This window comes from Enhydra lutris, unplaced genomic scaffold (genome assembly GCF_002288905.1).
Source record: "Enhydra lutris kenyoni isolate GAN:26980312 unplaced genomic scaffold, ASM228890v2 scaffoldscaffold56, whole genome shotgun sequence".
In the NCBI taxonomy this organism is placed as follows: domain Eukaryota; kingdom Metazoa; phylum Chordata; class Mammalia; order Carnivora; family Mustelidae; genus Enhydra; species Enhydra lutris.
In genome coordinates this window covers 7,776,023-7,797,757 of record NW_019154140.1, presented here as the reverse complement: position 1 = coordinate 7,797,757, position 21,735 = coordinate 7,776,023, and the positions used below count along the sequence as shown (strand labels likewise).

The window sequence follows — 21,735 nt, the reverse complement described above, 5'->3', positions numbered from 1 at the left end:
GATCTCAGGGTCCTGGGATTGAGCCCCGCATCCACTCTCTGCTCAGCAGGGAATCTGCTTCCCCCCCCCTCCTCTGCCTGTCTGTATGCCTACTTGTGATCTCTCTCTGTCAAATAAATAAATAAAATCTTAAAAAAAAAAAAAAAGAGTTTGACACAGTTATCACTTTCCTACTTGAAACATTTTTTTCACTTGGTTTCCAGGACACCACACTCCTCATGTTTTTCTTCTTACACTGCTGGCTGCTCCTTCTCACTTTGACTCCAGGATGCACTTCCTAATTTTTAAAAGCTGAAGTGCTCCGGCATTCAATCCTTGGTCTTCTTTTATTTTATTTTTTATTTTTTGGTCTTCTTTTAATCTACACTTTCTTCCTAGGTGATGTTACCCAGTTTCTATGCTGATGACTCCCTAAATTTATCTCCAGTGTGACTTCTTTACACTTTAGCCTACTGCTTCATTATTTCTACTCAGATGACTAATACCCTACATCTCAAACTTAACATGTCCAAAACTGACACCTGATTCCCTCTATTTCCTTAAACCTGTTCCTCCTTCAATATTCCCCATTGTTGCTCAAGCCAAAAACCTTAGGATCATGTTTGACTCCTCTCTTTGTTTCTCACTCTACATTCCATTCATTAATAAATTCTACCAATACTACCTTCAAAAATATATCCATACACTGACCTCCTTTTACCACCTCCACCACTGGTCCACCCTGGTCCAAGCAATTACAACCTCTTATCTGCATTACTACAATTCCCTTCCAACTCATATTTTTTATTCCACTCTTTTAAAAAAAAAAAAGATTTTATTTACTTATTTTACAGAGAGAGTGAGGGAGAGAAAGCACAAGCAGGGGGAGTGGCATGCAGAAGGAGAGGGAGAAGCAGGCTCCCCACTGAGCAAGGAGCCCGATGTGGGGCTCAATCCCAGGACTCCGGGATCATGACCTGAGCTGAAGGTAGACGCTTAACCAACTGAGCCATCCAGGTGCCCCTTTTTTATCCCACTCTTAACCTCTTATAGTTTATTCTCATAACAGCTAGATAATCCTTTTAAAATCTCAAAATAGAATGTGTCACATCTATGCTCAAAACTATGTAATGGTTTCCCTGATTTTAGAATAAAACCAGTCTTCCCATGACTAATAAGAAAGACACTTACATGATCTAGACATTGATACTTCTCTGATCTCATTTCAAAATACCCTTTCCATCACTTCCTCTGCTCTTATCTCACTGACTTTTAATATTGCTTTAAAAAAGACATACACACTCAACCTCAGGCTTTTGCTCCTGATGTTCCTCTGCTTGAAATTTCTACTCTACCACCTAATCCAGGTCTTTGTTCAAATAGCTACCTCCTCAGAGAGACAGTCTCAGGTCACTTTAACTAAAATAGCCTTCCTCTGTAACTTTAATTTCTTTTCCATACTTTATTTTTCTTTATAGCACCCCAAAGCACCTGACATTATATTTCACATCTCTTTGTTATATACTTATTTTCTTTCTCCTTCACTAAAATATAAATTCCATGAGAGGAAGGACATATTTTGTTCATTGTTATATCCACCCAACACTTAAAAGGAATATTTGCATTGTAAGCTCTCAATAAATTTGTCCCATAAATAAATAAAAACAGATATTGTGGGGCGCCTGGGTGACTCAGTGGATTAAGCCTCTGCCTTCTGCTCCGGTCATGATCCCAGGGTCTGGGATCGAGCTCCGTATCGGGCTCTCTGCTCCGTGGGGAGCCTGCTTCCCCCTCTCTCTTTGCCTGCCTCTCTGCCTACTTGTGATATCTCTGTCAAATAAATAAATAAAATATTTTTAAAAAAAGATATTGTTTTCTATACACACACAATGGACACTTTCCAGTTTTTACCCTACTTAACTTCTCTGCAGCATTTGGCATTGTACCAGTTCTCCTTCAGGAAACTCTCCTTTTCCTCGGACTGTGAAACCCCCAGTACTCCCTCTCTGATCATTCCTTCTCAGACTTCTTTTATAGGCTTCTTTTCTCTGCTTTAAATATGACCATTCTTCAGATTCCCTACTAAGGCCAAGTTCTCTAAGACCACCACTCTCCAAGCTCAGTGCATCCCCCGTGAGTGGTCTTATCCATCTCCATCATTTACTTATCTTTATGCTGAAGACTCTCAAATCTTTATCCCACTCCTCTCTTCATATCTGCATATATGACTAACTAATGGACTTCTCCAGGTACCTGTATCACAGACACTTAAAGCTCAAGACATGTCAAAAGCTGAATTGTTAGCTTCTCCTGTGTCTCTTCTTCAGTTCCCATCCACTTCTTCCTTCAGTATTCTGATATCAGTAAAAAAAAAAACAACAAAAAACGCACCATTCAATTAGCTATTTAACCCCCCCAAACTAAAAATTAACTTCCATTGCTCAGTTTCCTTCAAATCCTGTATCCAATCACCAAGTCTGACATTCAACAACAAATTAGGCACTTACTGTAATAATAAATTTGGGGGCCCCGGGTGGCTCGGTCCATTGAGGACTGACTCTTGACTCTTCTTGGTTTCGGCTCAGGTCATGGTCTCAGGGTCATGGGACCCAGCCCTGTGTATGGGAGGTGGGGCAGCCGGGGGGCGGGGGTTGGTTCTGTTTGATATTCTTTCCTCCTCCTTCTCCCCCTTCTGCTCATCTCCCCCATGCAGCGTGCACATGCTTTCTAAAATAAATAAAATATTTTCATAAATAAATAAAAATCTGGAAGTAGCTGGTTTCAAGGTTGGCTCAGCAGCTTCAGAGTGTCAGAGCACTGAGTTGCCATCTCTTTGATTCCCTTTATATTAAGACCCTGAAAATCTTAAATTGGCTATAGGCAACACACCTTCACAAAACATTTCCAAAAGCAGAAAGGAAGGGGAAGGAGTGAAACAAAAGGTCCTCGAAGATGCAATCTCTTTTGATCAGGGAGGAAAACTGTAGCCAGGGCACAAGGGTGGAAGAGCACCTGGCTCTGGGGGTCCCAAACACATCAAGTTCAGCCACTCATCACTGACAAAATCCAAAGGCAGAGGAAAGAGTGGTGGTGAAACAAGAAAGGAATTCATTTCAGTGAGGCCAACACCAGGAAGACAGCAGGCCAGCATCTCAAAGACTGACTCCAAAGTGTCAAAAATATTTCCATGTATATATAAGGAAAGTGTGGAACAAAGGTTGGTGGGTACTTGGAGGTACGCAGTGAAGGTTAAACTGACCATTGTCTTATGGTCAGTCATGAGGGGTCTTGCTGGCTCAGGCAGTCCTTATTGCTGAAAAGGGTAGTTTGGGTTCCCATCAGGGGATGCTTTGCCCACAAGGTGTTTTGCCTGAGTTAAGAGGTAAGTTTGGGGGGCACCTGGGTGGCTCAGTGGGTTAAGCTTCTGCCTTCGGCTCAGGTCATGATCTCAGGGTCCTGGGATGAGCCCCGCATCGGGCTCTCTGCTCAGCAGGGAGCCTGCTTCCCTTCCTCTCTCTCTACCTGCCTCTCTGCCTGCTTGTGATCTCTGTCTGTCAAATTAATAAATAAAATCTTTAAAAAAAAAGAGAGAGATAAGTTTGGTATGGGCCACCTGGCTGACTGTGACTCTTGATCTTGGGGTTATAAATTTGAGCCCCACATTGGGTGTAGAAACTACTTAAAAATAAAATCCTAGGGGCACCTGGGTGGCTCAGTGGGTTAAAGCCTCTGTCTTGGGCTCAAGTCATGATCCCAGGCTCCTGGGATCGAGCCCCTCTGGCTCTCTGCTCAGCGGGGAGCCTGCTTCCCCACCCCTCTCTCTGCCTGCTTCTCTGCCTACTTGTGATCTCTGTCTGTCAAATAAATAAAATCTTTTAAAAAAATAATAATAAAATAAAATCCTAAAAAAAAGAGAGAGAGATAAGTTTGGAAAAAAGAAGTTAATCCCTTAGAAAGTACAGACTGGGGTGCCTGGGTGGCTCAGTTGGTTAAGCAACTGCCTTCGGCTTGGGTCGTGATCAGGAACTGCCAGGATCGAGTCCCACACTGGGCTTCCAGCTCCACAGGGAGCCTGCTTCTCCCTCTGACCTTCTCCCCTTTCATGTTCTCACTTTCTCTCTCTCACTCTCACTCTCAAATAAATAAATAAATAAATCTTTAAAAAAAAAAAAAGTAAAGGCTGAGGTCAAAATGGAGATAGTTGAGGGGCACCTGGGTGGCTCAGTGGGTTAAAGCCTCTTCCTTTGGCTCAGGTCATGATCCCAGAGTCCTGGGATAGAGCCCTGGATTGGGCTCTCTGCTCATCGGGGAGCCTGCTTCACCCCTTCTCTCTCTGCTTGCCTCTCTGGCTACTAGTGATCTCTGTCAAATAAATAAATAAAATCTTTTCTAAAAAATGGAGGTAGTTAAAGTCCTCTTTCAAATACATTTGCAGAAATACCCTAGCCACTTCCCAGAACTAGGTCCAATTATGAAAGAGACTGAAAAAGCAAGTAAAAATTTGGTAAAGGGAAATAGGGTTCCCTTGATTTATCCCCTGGGATTGAGCACATAAATATCCTTTAAAAAGAGAGAGAGAGAGAGAGAGAGAGAGGTTATCTTGGCAAAGAATGGAAGAAGGTGTTTTTTGGAGGGGCAACCAAGATTGGTTTCCATAAAAACAGACATGGAGTTTGCGTGTAATTAGGGAGAAATTTTAAACAAGTAAATAAATATACAAAGAAGATAATTTCAGGTTCTATAAATGCTACAAAATAAGGAGATGTGATAAAAAAATGATGGGCATATTTTGAAAATAAAACTGATAAAATTTACTAATGGGTTTGAATGTGACAGTATGAGAAAAAGATGATTCAAATTCACTGATTCCCATTTATAAATAAAGTTGGAGAAAGATATTTAAGGGTCTAAAGTCATACCACTATTAACTGACAAAGTTAAAACTGCATCTAGTACTATCTGAAACCAAAATCCATTTTCTTTCCCCTATACCATCGACTTGGGTAGGGGGTAGGGGGTAGAGGGAGAGAGAACACAAAACAGTATGTAAATTTAAAACACTGCAATAAATAAGAATAAAAGGTCAAATATTTGAAAATATTTGATGTTTGGTAAGTTATTGCTACTTATTTTTTTTCTTTCCCTATAGAGCTGGTTAAAGGAACAAAATATGTTATGAACTATTGTGTCAAAACCATAATATGGAACTATTAAAAATGTTGCTGACTGAGTAGAACAGTAGCAAATGGCCATGATATTAAGTAGCAAAAATGGGAGTGGCTCAAATAGCAACACAGGGTTTCCCATTACACCAAAGACTTAAAAGAAATAGTTACAGGCCCTGTAACAGTCCAACAAAACAAATACCTAATAATCAGTTAAAATGTTAAGACAGTGGATAATACTGTGTTTATATTCCAGCAATGTGATAACTACTATTTAGTTGTTAAATATACACAAAGTATATGCATCTTATATATGATATAAACAAATAAACCTATGTAAATTAATATGGGTAAAAAAAGAAAAAAATGTCAACCTTTCCTCTCAGGTACTAAAGAGGTAGCAAAATAAACTTACCACTATTCAGTATTTTTCTGGCATAAAGATACCAGATTAGATTATATTTAAAAGTCCATTTGGATCTAAATTACTCTCTGAAAAGTACGGTGTCATCAGGGACCTAAAAAACCCTCAAATACTTCCTCATTCACAACAGGGGAATTCACAGAAACAAGGCTAGCAAAGCTAATGATTTTAGGGAGATATCTGGGGACACATAAAGGCCCACAGGAGCAAATCTCTGCAGTGAAAGCTCTAAGGTTCTGCGGAGAGCTAGAAGGAGGGAGGTGCCTGCTTCCAAAGGCTTTCATCCAGAGCAGACAGCAAAATGGAGTGAAGCAGGGTGGTTCCCTAACATTCATTTCCTGATCCAGACAAACTAATTATTTTCCATCTTCTTTAAGAATAAGTGAGACAATATTCAAAAATATTCCTGTTTCCAGTAACCTAGTTTGGAAAATATGTGCAAATTTTTATCTTGAGTTGAAAACCTTTTAACAGAAAATCATCATACCAAGAAAAAAAAAAGGAGTACAAAAAATATATTTATTAGAAATAAAAGGAAACCTCCTTGTTTGTATTCCAGGTTCATATGAGTGGAAATTTTACATATACAAGAAAGTAAACGTGTGTGTGTGTTTGTGTGTGGTATACACATACATATCCTTACAAGCCAAACACACATATTAACAGTGTAAATCTGTTATTTGTCTGATATGGAGGGTGAAGCCCTCACCAAATCTGAGCATAGTAATAACTGAATATGAACTGTGAACTGTTAGTTTCACATTTACTTTTTTGATACATACTATCAGTGGGAGGATATTTTGAATAGTGTAACAATAGGTTTCTGCTAGACCATTTTAAAGCCACACTTTAACCCTAACTAACCACTTCATGCATTTCCAAGGGTTTACAAAGTTTATGATCTTGGAATAGAGTCTCCTGAAAGGCAGAGATGGGAAGGAGGATATCAGCTACAATCTGGGCCTCCTAGAAGGAGGCTATAACCAATTGATCTATCATGATGTAACAGAAAGCAATTATTTTATTGAGTTTTACAAAGCTCTGTATAACACAAGGATTCCCTACTTCCTAATCTCCTTTAGTGTCAATTTCCTCACTACCCAAGTTTCTGTCCTCACTTCTACAATTCAGCTACCAAATTTGAAACGTATCTTTGTATCCCCCTTTTTAAAAGTCCCTGGGACTGTCTCATATAGTTGTTGGTTATGTCTAAAAATGGGGCCTAGTGGGCCCTTTTAACAGCTTTGATGTTCAATGCTTAGGTACTACTCTTTGAATGACTGAAATATTTCTGCTTCCAACCTCTGGCACATTAGTTTAACGAACAAGTCATTACAATAAACCAAATAAAGCTGGTCTGTTTTCTAAACCTTGCATCCTCCACATTATCAGGTAGGTAAAGAATGCACTGCCTTTAAAAGAACTGAGGGGGGTAAAAAAGGGAAAACTCACTGACAAATTGTGGCAACATGAAAATAATCAGCTGAGCTATCCGGACCAGAATTTTCTGCATCTCATGGTGCTTCATCTTAAAACTGGACAGACTTCTTAAGTCTTAGGGTTCGTCCAAATTAAGGCAAGCTTCCTTTCCCGTTCCCATGTTGGTTGGTTTCTGAACCTGCGACCGCCCCCACGCCCAGGCCCTGGCGGCCATGCGCCGCAGACTGCAGCACCCGAGCTCGCTGTCCGCAGGCGCGGTGGACCCCGCCCGGTAGGGCCGGCGCGGGGAGGGGGCTCTGAGCCAGGAACCCGCCTCTGCGGCGGCCGAGCCGGGCGCCGAGTGGGCGCGCCGAGCCGAGGGAGGGGCCCGCGGCCGTGGCACCGCCTGGGCCCGCCCGCCCCTCCCCGGACCGCTACTTAAGGGGCTCCAGCACCGCCCGCGACTCAGTGCGTTACTTACCTCGACTCTTAGCTTGTCGGGGACGGTAACCGGGACGCGGTGTCTGCTTCTGTCGCCTGCGCCTGCTAACCCGTAGCCATCATGGTGAGTGGGCCGCTCGAGGCGCCGCCCTCGTTCTGGAAAACCGGGAAAAGCGAGCCGGACCGTCTCGCGTGGGCCTTTAGTAAGGGATTAGCGCTCTGGTTTTGGAAGGCTAGAAAAGCGAGGCGAGAGGCGAGGGTGGGAATAGTGAGAATGGTTGGGGCCCGAAAGGGGGGCCGCCGCGTTTTCTTCTCGGACTCTGGGAGGGCCTGGCCGGGCGCCGGCTCCCCACACCGTGGTTGGGGTTCTCAATTAGCCCTTCTTGGGCGCGAGACCCGAGACCCTACAGTCTTTTCCCGCGCGTTCCCATCCCCCTTTCCTTCCCCAGCTTTTGGCGGGCGCGCGCGCGCGGGCTCTCCACGCCCTCACTTCCTCTCTGCCAGAAGCGCGGAGGCGGGAAGGAGCCCAACACAAAAGCGCAGGCGCGACCGTTACCTTCCCGCCAGGGAGTGGCGGGAGCCCGCCCCTGCAGTCTGCGCGTGCGCGCCGGGGAGCTGCGGGTCTACTGCTGTAGGGCGTGTCTCTGTTAGCCCCAGTTTTGGGTTTTTTTGTTGTTTTTTAACGAGAGCGATAAGGTGAATGTAAAGAACGGCTCCTTGTTGGGTATGTTGCACTACGCCAGAGTATTAGGACAATTAGCTCCCAACAGCTTCAAGAGGCCATCTGTCTTTCCTTGGTCAGAGTTAGGAATGCGCGGAGGAGCAGGTGGTGGCGGTGAGGGATTTTGAGGGGACAGAAATCGGATCTTGGTCCAGATCTGGGCCGCCGATAATCCCCTGCTGTGCCCTGACAGATGTGAAGGTGCTGGGCTTAGCCCAACGCCTGGGGGAGCAGAAGATGGATGGCCATGGCAGGCGCCTCCGCAGACGTGGCTGCTGCGTGTGGCTGCTGCGTATGGCTGCAGCTGCGCGGCCCCGGTGGCCGCAGAGGGGCGCGGACGCGCGCTCACCCTGAATTGCTCATTCATCCTGTGCCGCAAAGCCCCGCCCTTTGTCCCTGCGGCCAGGCATTTCCTCTGCACTGTTCTGGCCACGTGCTTCCTGCGATGGTAGCTGCCCGGAAATCTGGCCGCCTAGTCTAAAATGGAATTATGAGGCCTGAGCACTGAATGAATGGCCTCCCTATCTTCCTCTTCAAAGGAGGAAGCTGTGACTAAGCGCTCTTGGTCTGGAAAGAGGCCTTCCCAATTTAGATACGGAGAAGAAATTCGTTAAAAGCAATGCAGATCGAAAACTATAGTGATTCTCTCCTAGAAGAGTATTAAATTTTAGTTCATTTTAGAAGGGGAAGTTTGTGAGATTGATTATATAAATTATTTTGTTCTGCTTTACAGTCTTTACTAGATTAGCTTAGTACTAATTATCTTTTTTTAATCTACTTTTCACAGCGTGAGTGTATCTCCATCCACGTCGGCCAGGCTGGTGTCCAGATCGGCAATGCCTGCTGGGAGCTCTATTGCCTGGAGCACGGCATTCAGCCCGATGGCCAGATGCCAAGTGACAAGACCATCGGGGGAGGAGACGACTCCTTCAACACCTTCTTCAGTGAGACGGGCGCTGGCAAGCATGTGCCCCGGGCCGTGTTTGTAGACCTGGAACCCACAGTCATTGGTGAGTTGGCCTCTGTAGCCCGGTGAGCTCCCCCTGGGGTCTGGGACAGGAGGTCTGTCTTGAGGCTCCAGGGACCCCGTGAGGTTGAGCGGGCTTGTGCAGGTGGTGAGTGATGGGGGGCTGCTGTGTTTGCCTTTTCCAGATGAAGTTCGCACTGGCACCTACCGCCAGCTCTTCCACCCTGAGCAGCTCATCACAGGCAAGGAAGATGCTGCCAACAACTACGCCCGAGGGCACTACACCATTGGCAAGGAGATCATTGACCTTGTCTTGGACCGAATTCGGAAGCTGGTATGTTTATTCTCAAGAAGTAAATAATGATCCTAAGGAAGACACTTGAAATAGGTTCTTTTCATCTCAGACACAGAATTAAAGTGTAATGGAGTGAGGTAAACTATTCCTTTATAGTTCTTCTTTAAAAATCCAATTAAAGCATGAACTATTTGGTGTCATTTAAGTAAGAAATGCTTAGTAATTCTAGGAAGGTCTCCATGTAAGAGTTTCTTGTCAAGATAAGATCTGTATTCTTGGACTTGTATGAAAAGTGACAATATATTTACTTGGGATATATTGCAAAGAGCAGTAATCATACGTTTTCTCTATTTCTTTTTTCTACCAGGCTGACCAGTGCACAGGTCTTCAGGGCTTCTTGGTTTTCCACAGCTTTGGAGGGGGAACTGGTTCCGGGTTCACCTCCCTGCTGATGGAACGTCTCTCTGTCGATTACGGCAAGAAGTCCAAGCTGGAGTTCTCCATCTACCCAGCCCCTCAGGTTTCCACAGCTGTAGTTGAGCCCTACAACTCCATCCTCACTACCCACACCACCCTGGAGCACTCTGATTGTGCCTTCATGGTAGACAATGAGGCCATCTATGACATCTGTCGTAGGAACCTCGATATCGAACGCCCAACCTACACTAACCTTAACCGCCTTATTAGCCAGATTGTGTCCTCCATCACCGCTTCCCTCAGATTTGATGGAGCCCTGAATGTTGATCTGACAGAATTCCAGACCAACCTGGTGCCCTATCCCCGTATCCACTTCCCTCTGGCCACCTATGCCCCTGTCATCTCTGCTGAGAAAGCCTACCATGAACAGCTTTCTGTAGCAGAGATCACCAACGCGTGCTTTGAGCCAGCCAACCAGATGGTGAAATGTGACCCTCGCCATGGTAAATACATGGCTTGCTGCCTGTTGTACCGTGGCGATGTGGTTCCCAAAGATGTCAATGCCGCCATTGCCACCATCAAGACCAAGCGCAGCATCCAGTTTGTGGACTGGTGTCCCACTGGCTTCAAAGTGGGCATTAATTACCAGCCTCCCACTGTGGTGCCCGGTGGAGACCTGGCCAAAGTCCAGCGAGCTGTGTGCATGCTGAGCAACACCACAGCCATCGCTGAGGCCTGGGCTCGCCTGGACCACAAGTTTGACCTGATGTATGCCAAGCGTGCCTTTGTTCACTGGTATGTGGGGGAGGGCATGGAGGAAGGAGAGTTTTCTGAGGCCCGTGAGGACATGGCTGCCCTTGAGAAGGATTATGAGGAGGTTGGTGTGGATTCTGTTGAAGGTGAGGGTGAAGAAGAAGGCGAGGAATACTAATTACCATTCCTTTCAGCCCTGCAGCATGTCACACTCAGAACTTAAGCTTCAACATTAGCTGACAGGCGTTAAAGCTTTCTGGCTAGATTGTCTTCACTTTTAACTGTGATCATGTCTTTTCCATGTGTACCTGTTGCATTTCTCCATCATGTCTCAAAGTAAAGGCTTTAAGAAAGAACGTTTGACTTGTGTGCTTCTTCTAAATTGCTTTCTCCAATTCAGGATGTCCTACCATTCATCATGTCTGGAAAATAGCTGTAGGGTAGTAATACCAAGAATCCTATTTCCTGTGTAGCCACCTCTGGGGACAAGGGAGCACACTGTACTAGAAAAGCAGGAGAGCTGGATTCTAACACTGATCTGTTAATATCACCTCAACCAGTGTTAGAATCTGAAAGGAGCTTAGAAAAATGTTAGTTCAGAGCTAATCTAGCTTCTTATTGGTCAGATACAGGGAAGTTTTAAATGTCCTACAAACCCATGACTGCTCTTTAAAGGAGTTTGCTAACCTACCAATGTAACTAAGAGTTTCAAAATGTCCCTTCTACAGGAAAACATGGATAGAGAGATTTGAGCATGATGAGGTAAAAGCTGTTTCCAGCCCTGTCATAAGTTGCAGGATCATAATTCCTGCTGATGAGCAAAAATCCTAAAAGAAAACCAAATAATAAGCTGTATGCTTAAAATAAGGCTGAGGATGTTAGTAGAAAACACTACTGGAGGGTGAAGTGGCAACACTTGTATAGGTTAGGGTAAGAGTTTACAATTTAGGGCCTTTGGCATCATTTACATTCTTTCAAGTATATAGTTTCGCTACATCTAAATTACTGTAGTAGACAGGAAAACAGGATGCAAATAGTGTTAGCGCAGAGAAAATGCACAGTGGAACAGAAGTACAGGGACTAAAGGTCTGCTGGAGATGGTCCTTTGTTTAAAAACCAAAGTTCTCCCAGTTATTTCCCCTACAAATTTACAGAAGCATTCTTGGCTCCTGAAACTGATTTGTGAGCATAGCAACACAAATGGAGCCACCACAGGTTCTGGGGAAGGCAGATGCCAGGATTGTAAAGTGCTACGGGGAAATCCTAAACTGCATTAGTGACCAAATGGGGGGACTGAAGGTTTTGAGTTAGTGCTGATTACAAAGGAGGTCTTGAGAGATGTCTGAAAACCCTCTGATCTATCCCTCTCTTCCTTCCTGCAAAATAAGAGGGAAAGGTAGCTACACTAGAGCCCGGGAACAGCAGCAAAGTAATGCGGAGAAGAGCTTGCTTTTCAGGAAGATGTCCTGAGTGCCTGAAATCAGGGAAGCACACATTCAGTGTGCAGCGTGCCATGCGCATTTTCAGAGTTCTGAGGCAAAAGGCAGGGACAGGATCAAGAAGCCAGCATTTCAACTGCATCTGATTTTTTTTTTTTTTTTTTAAGATTTTACTGACAGGGGCACTTGGGTGGCTTAAGGGGTTAAGCCTCTGCCTTCTGCTCAGGTCATGATCTCAGGGTCCTGGGATTGAGCCCCATATTGGGCTCTCTGCCCAGCAGGGAGCCTGCTTCCCACTCTCTGCCAGCCTCTCTGCCTACTTGTGATCTCTGTCTCTGTCAAGTAAATAAATAAAATCTTAAAAAAAAGATTTTAATTGACAGAGGTAGGGAGAGAGCAAACAAGCAGGGGGAGCAGCAGGCGGAGGGAGAGAGAGAAGCAGTCTCCCCACTGAACAAGGCGCCTGATCTGGGGCTCCACCTCAGGGCCCTGGGATCACAACCCAAGCCCAAGGCAGCTGCTTAACCAACTGAGCCATCCAGGTGCCCCCAATGTTTTATTTTGTTTGGGTTTTGTGTGTGTGTGTTGTGGTGGGGTGGGGGTTGTATTTTTAAGAAGATTAATCTGTAATAAGGCAAAATAAGATGACAGGCTGGTGTAAGGCACATAGTTGTTTGGAATTTTATTACTGATTATCACAACAAATTGCCCCAAAACTTTGTGGTTTAAGACAATATATATGTATTACTTCATGCAGTTTCTGAGGGTCAGGAATTCAGGAGTGGTTTAGCTGGCTAGTTCTGTCTCGGGATTTCTCATAAGGTTGCAAGTCAAGGTTAACTGAGGCTACAGTTCCCTGTGTGCTTCATTAGGACTGGAAGATTCTCTTCCAAGGCAGTTCACCTACCTGCCTTGCAAGTGAGTGCTGGTTGTTGGCAGGTGGGCTTAGTTCACACGTGGACCTCTCTCCAATAAGGCTACTTGAGTGTCTTCAGAACATGGGGGCAGGCTTCCCCCAGAGTGAGTGATCCAAGAGAAGGTAAGTTGGAAACCGCAATGTTATGACTTAACCTTGTAAGTCACACTGTCTCATTTCTACAATATCCCATTTGTTACACGTCAGTCCTGTTTAGTCTGCGAGAAAACTTCACATTGACAGGAGGCAAGAATCAGGGGGAGTTACAGACAAACCCCAAGATTTAATGTTTTTATAGGATAGAACAATAATGGTTATATTAATCTTTTTTTCCCAGTACACTTGATATATTTCATTTTTTAAAAGGGAGGAAACCTGGATGCCTGGCTATCTCAGAGGAGCGTGCGACTCGATCTCCTGGTTGTGAGTTGAGCCCCATGCTGGGTATAGAGATTACTTAAAAATAAAATCTTAAAAATAAATAAAAGGGAGGAAACCTGTAATTTAGAAAGATTTTCCATTTTCTATAGTATAAACTCAAATTTCAACCTTTGTGGTTGTTTTAATTTAAGCTATCTTCAGAAGAGACACTTCCTATCTACCTTCTTCCTGAACTATCCAATCCTCTTTATTCTCTAATTATTTGGTTATTGATCCAACCGGCTGCTTGAATTCAGTATTCCCTCTGTCCCCTCTGTTCCTAATCATCCTATATGCAACATGATGATTAGTAGTTACTAATAGTCAAAACCTTTGGTGACATGAAATATCAAGTGTGGGACTGGGGTGGGGAGGAAGGGGCTGCCTATAATGAAATGCCAAGGCAGCCAGGAAATGTCACGAAGCATTCCTCTGGGGGCCCCCGAGGTCTGATACCTGGCAGCAACACAATTCCTGGTATGATTATGGCCCACAGATTGCTCTAATGGAAGTAAAAACAAGGATTATTTATTTCCCTCTTAGGACAGATTATTATTCTATTCACTACAAACATCGAACCTGAGCGTTTTGTAAAAGATATTCACTCTCTTTTCAGGCCCAGGTCTCTTTAAGCACCTTCTGAGTTGAGTTTCAGGGTAGAGAGGCCTAGGAAACAGATTGAGTCACTTGACTCTTTCTTCTGTCATTAGGCTCTCTTAACCTTCTAGGCCTATTTTCCCTTTTTTTTCCCCCGAAGATTTTATTTATTTATTGGACAGAGAGAGAGAGGGAACACAAGCAGGAGGAGTGGGAGAAGCAGGCTTTTCCCTGAGCAGGGAGCCTGATGCCAAGCTCCATCCCAGGACCCTGGGACCATGACCTGAGCTGAAGACAGATGCTTAATGACTGAGCTACCCAGGCACCCCGGCCTATCTTCCCTTTTGCACTCCGGATTCCCATTCTGCCTTTTTCAGAAGAGGGTGGCGAATAGGACAATCAAGTCTGGAAGGACTTGAAGCTTAGCAATGTGCATCTAAGCTTCGGAAACGAGGGACAGGCACCCCAGGACTTGACAGCTCTACTCAGTGAGATACCAAAGCCACTGCCAAAGAAAAACGTGCAATTTATTTAGAAAAGAAATAGAAATAAGTAAAGCCCAAGGAGGGTTTATGTACAGATGGCGAAGATGATGATGATAATTAACCTTAGCACATCAAGACTGGATTTACTCCCACCCACCTTTTTTTAAACACCAGAATACTTAAATGCCTTTACAATGTAGCATTCCTAACCTCCTTGAGATGACCTTAAAACGAGAGGAGCCCAGTGCCTTTTTTTTTTTTTTTTTTTAAACAAATGACAGCTTTAATTGTCAGGGAAGAAGGGAAGTGATACTATAGCCCTGTGTCCTGTCTTATAGAACCAAGGGCCTTAAATATTGCCTGCTAAAAGTTCAGAAGGAATAGGAGTCTTTCAGCCCTATGGAGGACCAGGTACATGGTCAGATTAAGAGGTTCGAATGAGAGAGAAGAGAGATGGCATTTTCCCCTCCCAATCCCATCAAATTCCTGGCAAATTCCTTAATGCCCTGCAGATGGCACCACTGACAACGAGTTCTCTGCCCCGAAGAGCAGAGCTCAGATTTGTGAACTCTGCCCTTGTCACCTTGGAGCTGAGCCTAGAAGATATACAACAAACAGGAAGTAACTGACTTGGCATCTCTGGCTTGTCGTTTTTTGTTTTTTTTGTTGTTGTTGTTCTGTCCATCCCTAGAGGCACCTAGCCTCATGCTAGGCCATTATGAATCAGGCAGCCACAGGATTTAGGAACTCCCATACTCAAGCTCTTAACTTCAGCTCCTGCCTCTACTCCTCAGGATGGGATGGATATAAAAACATGGTCTTGGGTCAACATGTAGGAAGGGAGATTGCCAGATCAATCTGAACTCATTGACACAAAGTCAATAACCATCTGATGATGTAGACATTATCATGTAGATACTGATATCTTTGTGTTGTGAGGCCCAGCTATTTCCTCTCTGCCATTTGGTCCATACATCAAAATAAATGCCCTTCCCACCCATCCCTCAACTGACCAACCCATCTCCCAACTAACAACTTTTCAAATGTTACTGTGTCCAGCTGTGATGGAGTTGAGCTCATCTCATTCCTGCCTGGGGCCTTCACTCTTCCCTCCACCTATGTAATACCTTTTACAGCCATAACTGCCCCCTCCATCTTTGCCCACTTTCTCATACTCTTTCTTTGATGATGGAAACTGAAGTATTACCTCTTCAAGGATTTAAAGAATAGGTCAGACTCAGAGTCCCCATTAAAAATTTGCATAGAACCTTCCACTTTTTCTCTCAAAGCATTAATCGTATTTTGGAGTTATTTAATTATTTGTGTGATTATTTAATTAATATATTTTCCCCCTGTCGGATTTTATAAGCTCTATGTCTATTGTGTTTACCCTTCTATGGCCAGTACCTAGCTTGGTGCTTAGTGCATAACTGGCACTCAATAAATATTCTTTTTTTTTAATTAATTTATTTATTTGACAGACAGAGATCACAAGTAGGTAGAGAGGCAGGCGTAGAGAGAGGAGGAAGCAGGCTCCCCGCCAAGCAGAGAGCCCGATGTGGGGCTCGATCCCAGGACCCCGGGACCATGACCTGAGCTGAAGGCAGAGGCTTTAACCCACTGAGCCACCCAGGCGCCCCTCAATAAATATTCTAAGAATTAATTTGGGGCAAGAACAAAGATTCAACCTTTTTAAGATTTTATTTATTTGTCAGAGAGAGAGAGCATAGGCAGGCAGAGTGGCAGGCAGAGGCAGAGGGAGAAGCAGGCTCCCCGCTGAGCAAGGAGCCCGATGTGGAACTCAATCCCAGGACACTGGGATCATGACCTGAGCTGAAGGCAGCCGCTTAACCGACTGAGCCACCCAGGCATCCCTCAACCTTTTTTTTTTTTTTTCCTTAAAATTTTACTTATTTATGTGACAGAGAGATAGAGAGCACAAGTAGGCAGAGAGGCAGGCAGAGGGAGAGGGAGAAGCAGGCTCTCTGTGGAGCGGGGAGCCTAATGCGGGGCTCAACCCGAGGACCCTGGGATCATGACCTGAGCTGAAGGTGGCTGCTTAACCGACTGAGCCACCCAGCCCCAAGATTCAAACTTTTAACTGCAAGCTAGGGATGACTGCCCCTCCACTTTTTCCCCCTTTTCCCAGGCCCAAAGATCTAAGATGCCTCAGGAAGATACCACAGGGTAGACAGTGATATCAAATAAAGGTAGAAGGGAAAGTTGTTCCCAACATTCTTCATAAATAAGATCTGTTCTAAAGATTCTTCATAAATAAGACCCCTCACCCTCTCAAGTATCTTATGATACTAGCATGCAGGAATTTCTGCAGGCTCACACTGACTAAATGAATGTGTGCCAGGGGCCAAAGTTTGGCCCAGCTGCCAGAACAGGCAGGTGTCACCTTAGACATTCCATCTTTACATCAGTATGCAAAGCTACGCAGCTGAGCACTCCCACAATCCTCTTCACTATTTGTCCTGCTATGCAAACTGTTTATGCAGTTCTGGGCACCTCAAAAAAGATACAGAAAGGCAAGAGAGTTCCCTCCAAGGGCTGAGTGGAATGCTAAATAGCCTTGGGTAGAGGAACTCAGAGAACTGAGGATGTTTAGATTGGAATCGAGAAACCCAGTAAAGATCTGCTATCCAGAAACGGCAGCAGCCTCATTCCTCAAAAACCCAGAGGGCAAGCAACAGATGGGGGGAAAACACTGCATCTCACATTCTAATAATCAGCTAGGATCAACAGTGGGCCACTGTGCCATCCATGTCGTGAATGGCAAACAGGTAGAACTGAAGATTTCTAAGATCCCTCTCCATTCCCAGAGTCCAGGATTTCAAATTTTTCTGCTATTTCAAGCCTATCTTTCATTACAACTATCCTCTCAAATATTTTTTGAAAAGTCAGAGATAGGTAGGGACAAAGGAACAGAATCTCTCAAAGCATGTTTCTTAAACCCTTGCCCAACCCCTGCTGACAACAACAGGCTCTCAGATCCAGGTAGTTCTTACCTAAAAGAAGCCTCTAGTTTTCTGGCTTCCCTGGCACCCTAGAGAGGAAGGCAATCCCAAAGTTGCTGGTCCATTTCTAGGAACTGGTCCAATTTCCATCAGAGAGAAAGGAGGAGGTTTACAGCCTTAGCTTGGGCTGCTACAACAAAATACCATAGACTGGATGGCTTAACCAACAGACTTATTTTTCACAGTTCTGGAGGCTGGGAAGTCTAAGAATCAGTGTCTGGTGAGAGTGGTCTCCCTGGCTTGCATTTTTGCTCTACTCTCACAGGACCGAGAGAGAAAGCTCTAGTCTCTTTCTCTTCTTAGAAGGACATTAATCCCATCAAGGGAGGTGTACTTTATCTAAACATAATTACCTCTTAAAGGCCCCACCTCCTAATATCATCACTTTGTGATGATATAAAAATATGAATTTTGGGGGGCGTCTGGGTGGCTCAGTTGGTTGAGCAGCTGCCTTCAGCTCGGGTCATGGTCCTGAAGTCCAGGGACTGAGTCCTGCATCGGACTCCTGGCTCAGCGGGGAGTCTGCTTCTCCCTCTGACCGTCTCCCCTCTCACGCTCTCTCTCTCTCTCAAGTAAATAAATAAAATATTTTTAAAAATATGAATTTTTTGCGGTATAATTTGACTACCATTAATTTGGGACACCTGGAAACAAAATTCACACAAAATAGCACAGCCTATAGCATTTTCACCCCAGAGGAACTCTTCCTGAGGACCCAGGAAGTTATGGGGAAAAATTAGGAAATGTAGGTAAGCAAAGAGCAAATGAAGATAATCCATAATCTGGAAAGTTTGTGAAATCTCTGTTTAAAGAAAAGGGCAACCTTTCCTAATCCTCCTCTCTGTCCCTCTCCTGCCCCAGTCACCTTGGGGAGTGGATGCCTCTGGCCTTCTATCTGCTCCTCTCACGCTGCTGTTCAGCAGTAAATCTCTGGAAGCTCAAAAGTGGTCTCGAAGATACAGATGGAAGGGTTCCAGGCCTCTTGAAGGTATTGAAATTCAAGTTTTAGCTTTCTACTGCACTGAATATCTAAGCAATATAGTAATGAGGAGAATACAGAAGTGGGGAATATATCCACTAAGAGGCAACAGCAAAATACCAGGAAAAAGGAAGGCTTTAGAATCAGACAGGCCAAGTTCAAACCCTAGCTCCACCACCTGGTGTTGTTGGCCCTTGTACACCTTACTTAATCTCTTTGAACTGACTCCTCATCTCTAAAAACAATAAAGTCTATTTTCTAGGGTCCTTTTGACACTGAACAAAATAATCTATGTAAAGTATCTATTAATAACTAGCACTTGGGGGGCGCCTGGGTGGCTCAGTGGGTTAAGCCTCTGCCTTCGGTTTGGGTCATGATCTCAGGGTCTTTTTGAGCCCTGCATCAGGCTCTCTGCTCAGCGGGGAGCCTGCTTCCTCCTCTATCTCTCTGCCTGCCTCTCTGCCTACTTGTGCTTTCTCTCTCTGTGTGTCAAATAAATAAAAATCTTTAAAAAAAAATAATTAGCACTTGGTGGAGGCTCAGTATGGATTAATTCCCTTCTTTGTGTTGCTTGAAGAAGTTGAAATTAACCCTCCATAATCAAGGTAGCCTCTTCCTTATGAAGAATGGGTTACTAATCTCATAAGCAGATTGAATCCACAAACATTGAGTGTTTACTATGAGCACTGCACTGAGGTTGGCAGGAAAGGGATTAATTAATTAGAAGCCAAATACAGGTTTCCAATTCTTGAAGGAGAGGGGAAAGGAGAAAATATATAAATGGAGGAGGTAAATTTAAACAATACAAATGATTTAAATAATAGCTCAAGATAATGTTATGAAACAGCGCATATATGCCTAATTGTTCACCGAACTAAATAACTGAAACTATACAGGCAGAAATCCCTTCAGGAAAGAATGGAAGAGAAGACATTATTGGTGTTGAGCCTTGCAAGTAGATAGGATTTGGATGAAGTGAGATGTGATAAGTTTAAAAATTTATTATGGAGTGTCTTTTTGCATAGTTTTTGAGTAGTAACACAGTAACCAGAAAATCTCTCACCCCTAAACATAGGCATTGAAAAGAAAGTTATTGGGCTTCCAATGGATTTGTAAACAAGGGCTCAAGGACTTGTGAGCAAATAAATCAGATTGTCACTGGGCTCAAAACTACTTTCTCTAGAAAGTATTCTAGATTCCTTCTCTCTGTTCTAACCTTGAGCTTGTCTTCTATTATGCAGTTCCAAGTTCATATGTTTATTGATATTTTGCCTTTTAAAGTTTACTTCAGTTGTACATCACTGTACATTCTGGATGATAAATCTCTAAGCAGAGTCTATATTAACCAGTTGTTGTAAGAATCCGATTTAATTGTCTGTGGCTTTGGTGATGTCACAGCACTTTGTAAACTGCAAAGGACTGTGAACATTTGATTTTTAGATTTAGAAGCAATCTGAAGGGTGTTCTAGCTTTGCAAATGACATTAAGTGTAGTCCAGGAGGACAGTGCTAGAACCAGAACCCAGCTCTTCTGATTACCAGCAATGCCTGCTATCTTTTCTAATCACATCTGTAAATATTTGAGTGTCTACATGTATTGTGTATCAGGCTAAGGTCTAGGGAAATAACTACAACCAAGACATATATGGGGTGCCGGTGTGGCTCAGTCTGTTAAGCATCTGACTCTCGATTTCAGCTCAGGCCTTGATCTCAAGGTCATGAGTTTAAGCCCTATATTGGATTCCATGCTGGGGCCTACTTTGAAAAAAATAAAAAGACAAATAAGATTGTTTCCCTTTACAAGCCTATATGGAGGAGGCAGACAAACAAATGCAAGCAAATTAAGTTATGGTAACTTGTTATAAATAATGTGACAAAATTAGGTTGCTTTAGATAATGTAGTGGGGGAAGACTGAACAGGTATCATTTAAGCTCAAACCTGAAAGCGACTGAAGTCAGCCAAAACAAACTGGGAAGGGGAAGGGGAAGAGGAAATACCAAGTACAGAACTTTAAGGAAGGAAAGAGCTTGGCAGGATCCACCGAGAAGTGACCAAAGGCCGGGGTGAAGATGGCAGCAAGTTGAAGCAGTAGAGAGGAGTTAGCATAGGTCACAACCTCCAATGCACAGCTGGGCTGACAATATAAATGGAAAAACTGGAGAGGTTTTACCCAAGTGATAGGGACTGTGGAAGACCGGAGCACATCCTGCCCCATCTACTGGGCCATATGTCCTTGTTGCCCAGTTCTGCCGAATCTTCTAAGAGACAGAAATCTGAATTTTTAAGGTATCCTGATTTTTTTTTTAAGATTTTATTTATTTATTTGACAGGCAGAGATTACAAGCAGGCAGAGAGGCAGGCAGAGAGAGAGGAGGAAGCAGGCTCCCCACTGAGCAGAGAGCCGGATCATGACCGAGCCTAAGGCAGAGGCTTTAACCCACTGAGCCACCCAGGCGCCCCTAAGGTATCCTGATTTTTAAATGTTTGTTCTGATTTGTTAAAAAGACCTTAAGCCTGGGTGGCTCAGTGGGTTAAAGCCTCTGCCTTCAGCTCGGGTCATGATCCCAGGGTCCTAGGATCTAGCCACATCAGGCTCTCTGCTCAGTGGGGAGCCTGCTTCCCTTCCTCTCTCTCTGCCTGCCTCTCTGCCTACCTGTGATCTCTGCCTGTCAAATAAATAAATAAAATCTAAAAAAAAAAAAAAAAAACCCAAAAACCTTAAGCCAAATGAAACACAGTATATTTATTCCTAAAACACACTCGATAGGCCCAAGCTGCCTCCCTGTGCTCTCCTTTTCTTCCTTGCAGCAGATCCCAGGACCCAGCTAGTTAGCTTCATCTCTTTGTAACTACCCACTCTTCCCACTGGAGTTCAGTTCACCCCAAGCTTGGTTGCTAAGAGGGAAATCAGCTCTTTACCTCCTCTCATTATCTTGCTATCACCAAAGACAAATGTGTATACACAGATATATATCTGTGTACATATACGTATATACACGTACATGCTTTTTATTTCCCATGGTTCAGCTGCAAATCAGTGGGGAAGCGAAAAAGGGACAAAAATAACTTGCTCTGGAAAAGTTACCAGGGTACAGAATTCAGCTGTTAATTCTGGCTTCTGACTCTTGTTCAGATATAACTGGATGCGCTCTACGCCTTTACAATTGGGCTCTTACCCTTCGCTGGGGCAGTTTGCAAAACTCTGTCCTTCTCTTGAGTTTCCCTTGCTTATCCAATTTAGAGGAAGGCGTTCAAGTCGTAAAGGTGGAACCTCCCCAACGGTACATATTCCAAG

At 44.1% G+C, this 21,735-nt stretch overlaps 1 protein-coding gene across 1 annotated transcript; it reads left to right on the top strand.

Moving 5' to 3' along the window:
* The first annotated feature begins 7,310 nt into the window (after positions 1–7,310).
* Positions 7,311–10,937, top strand: LOC111157712 (tubulin alpha-1B chain). The gene is made up of 4 exons (XM_022519350.1): positions 7,311–7,552; positions 8,937–9,159; positions 9,302–9,450; positions 9,779–10,937. The coding sequence occupies exons 1-4, from the start codon at positions 7,550–7,552 to the stop codon at positions 10,757–10,759; spliced, it is 1,356 nt and encodes a 451-aa protein (XP_022375058.1). The 5' UTR covers positions 7,311–7,549; the 3' UTR covers positions 10,760–10,937.
* Positions 10,938–21,735: the final 10,798 nt, after the last annotated feature.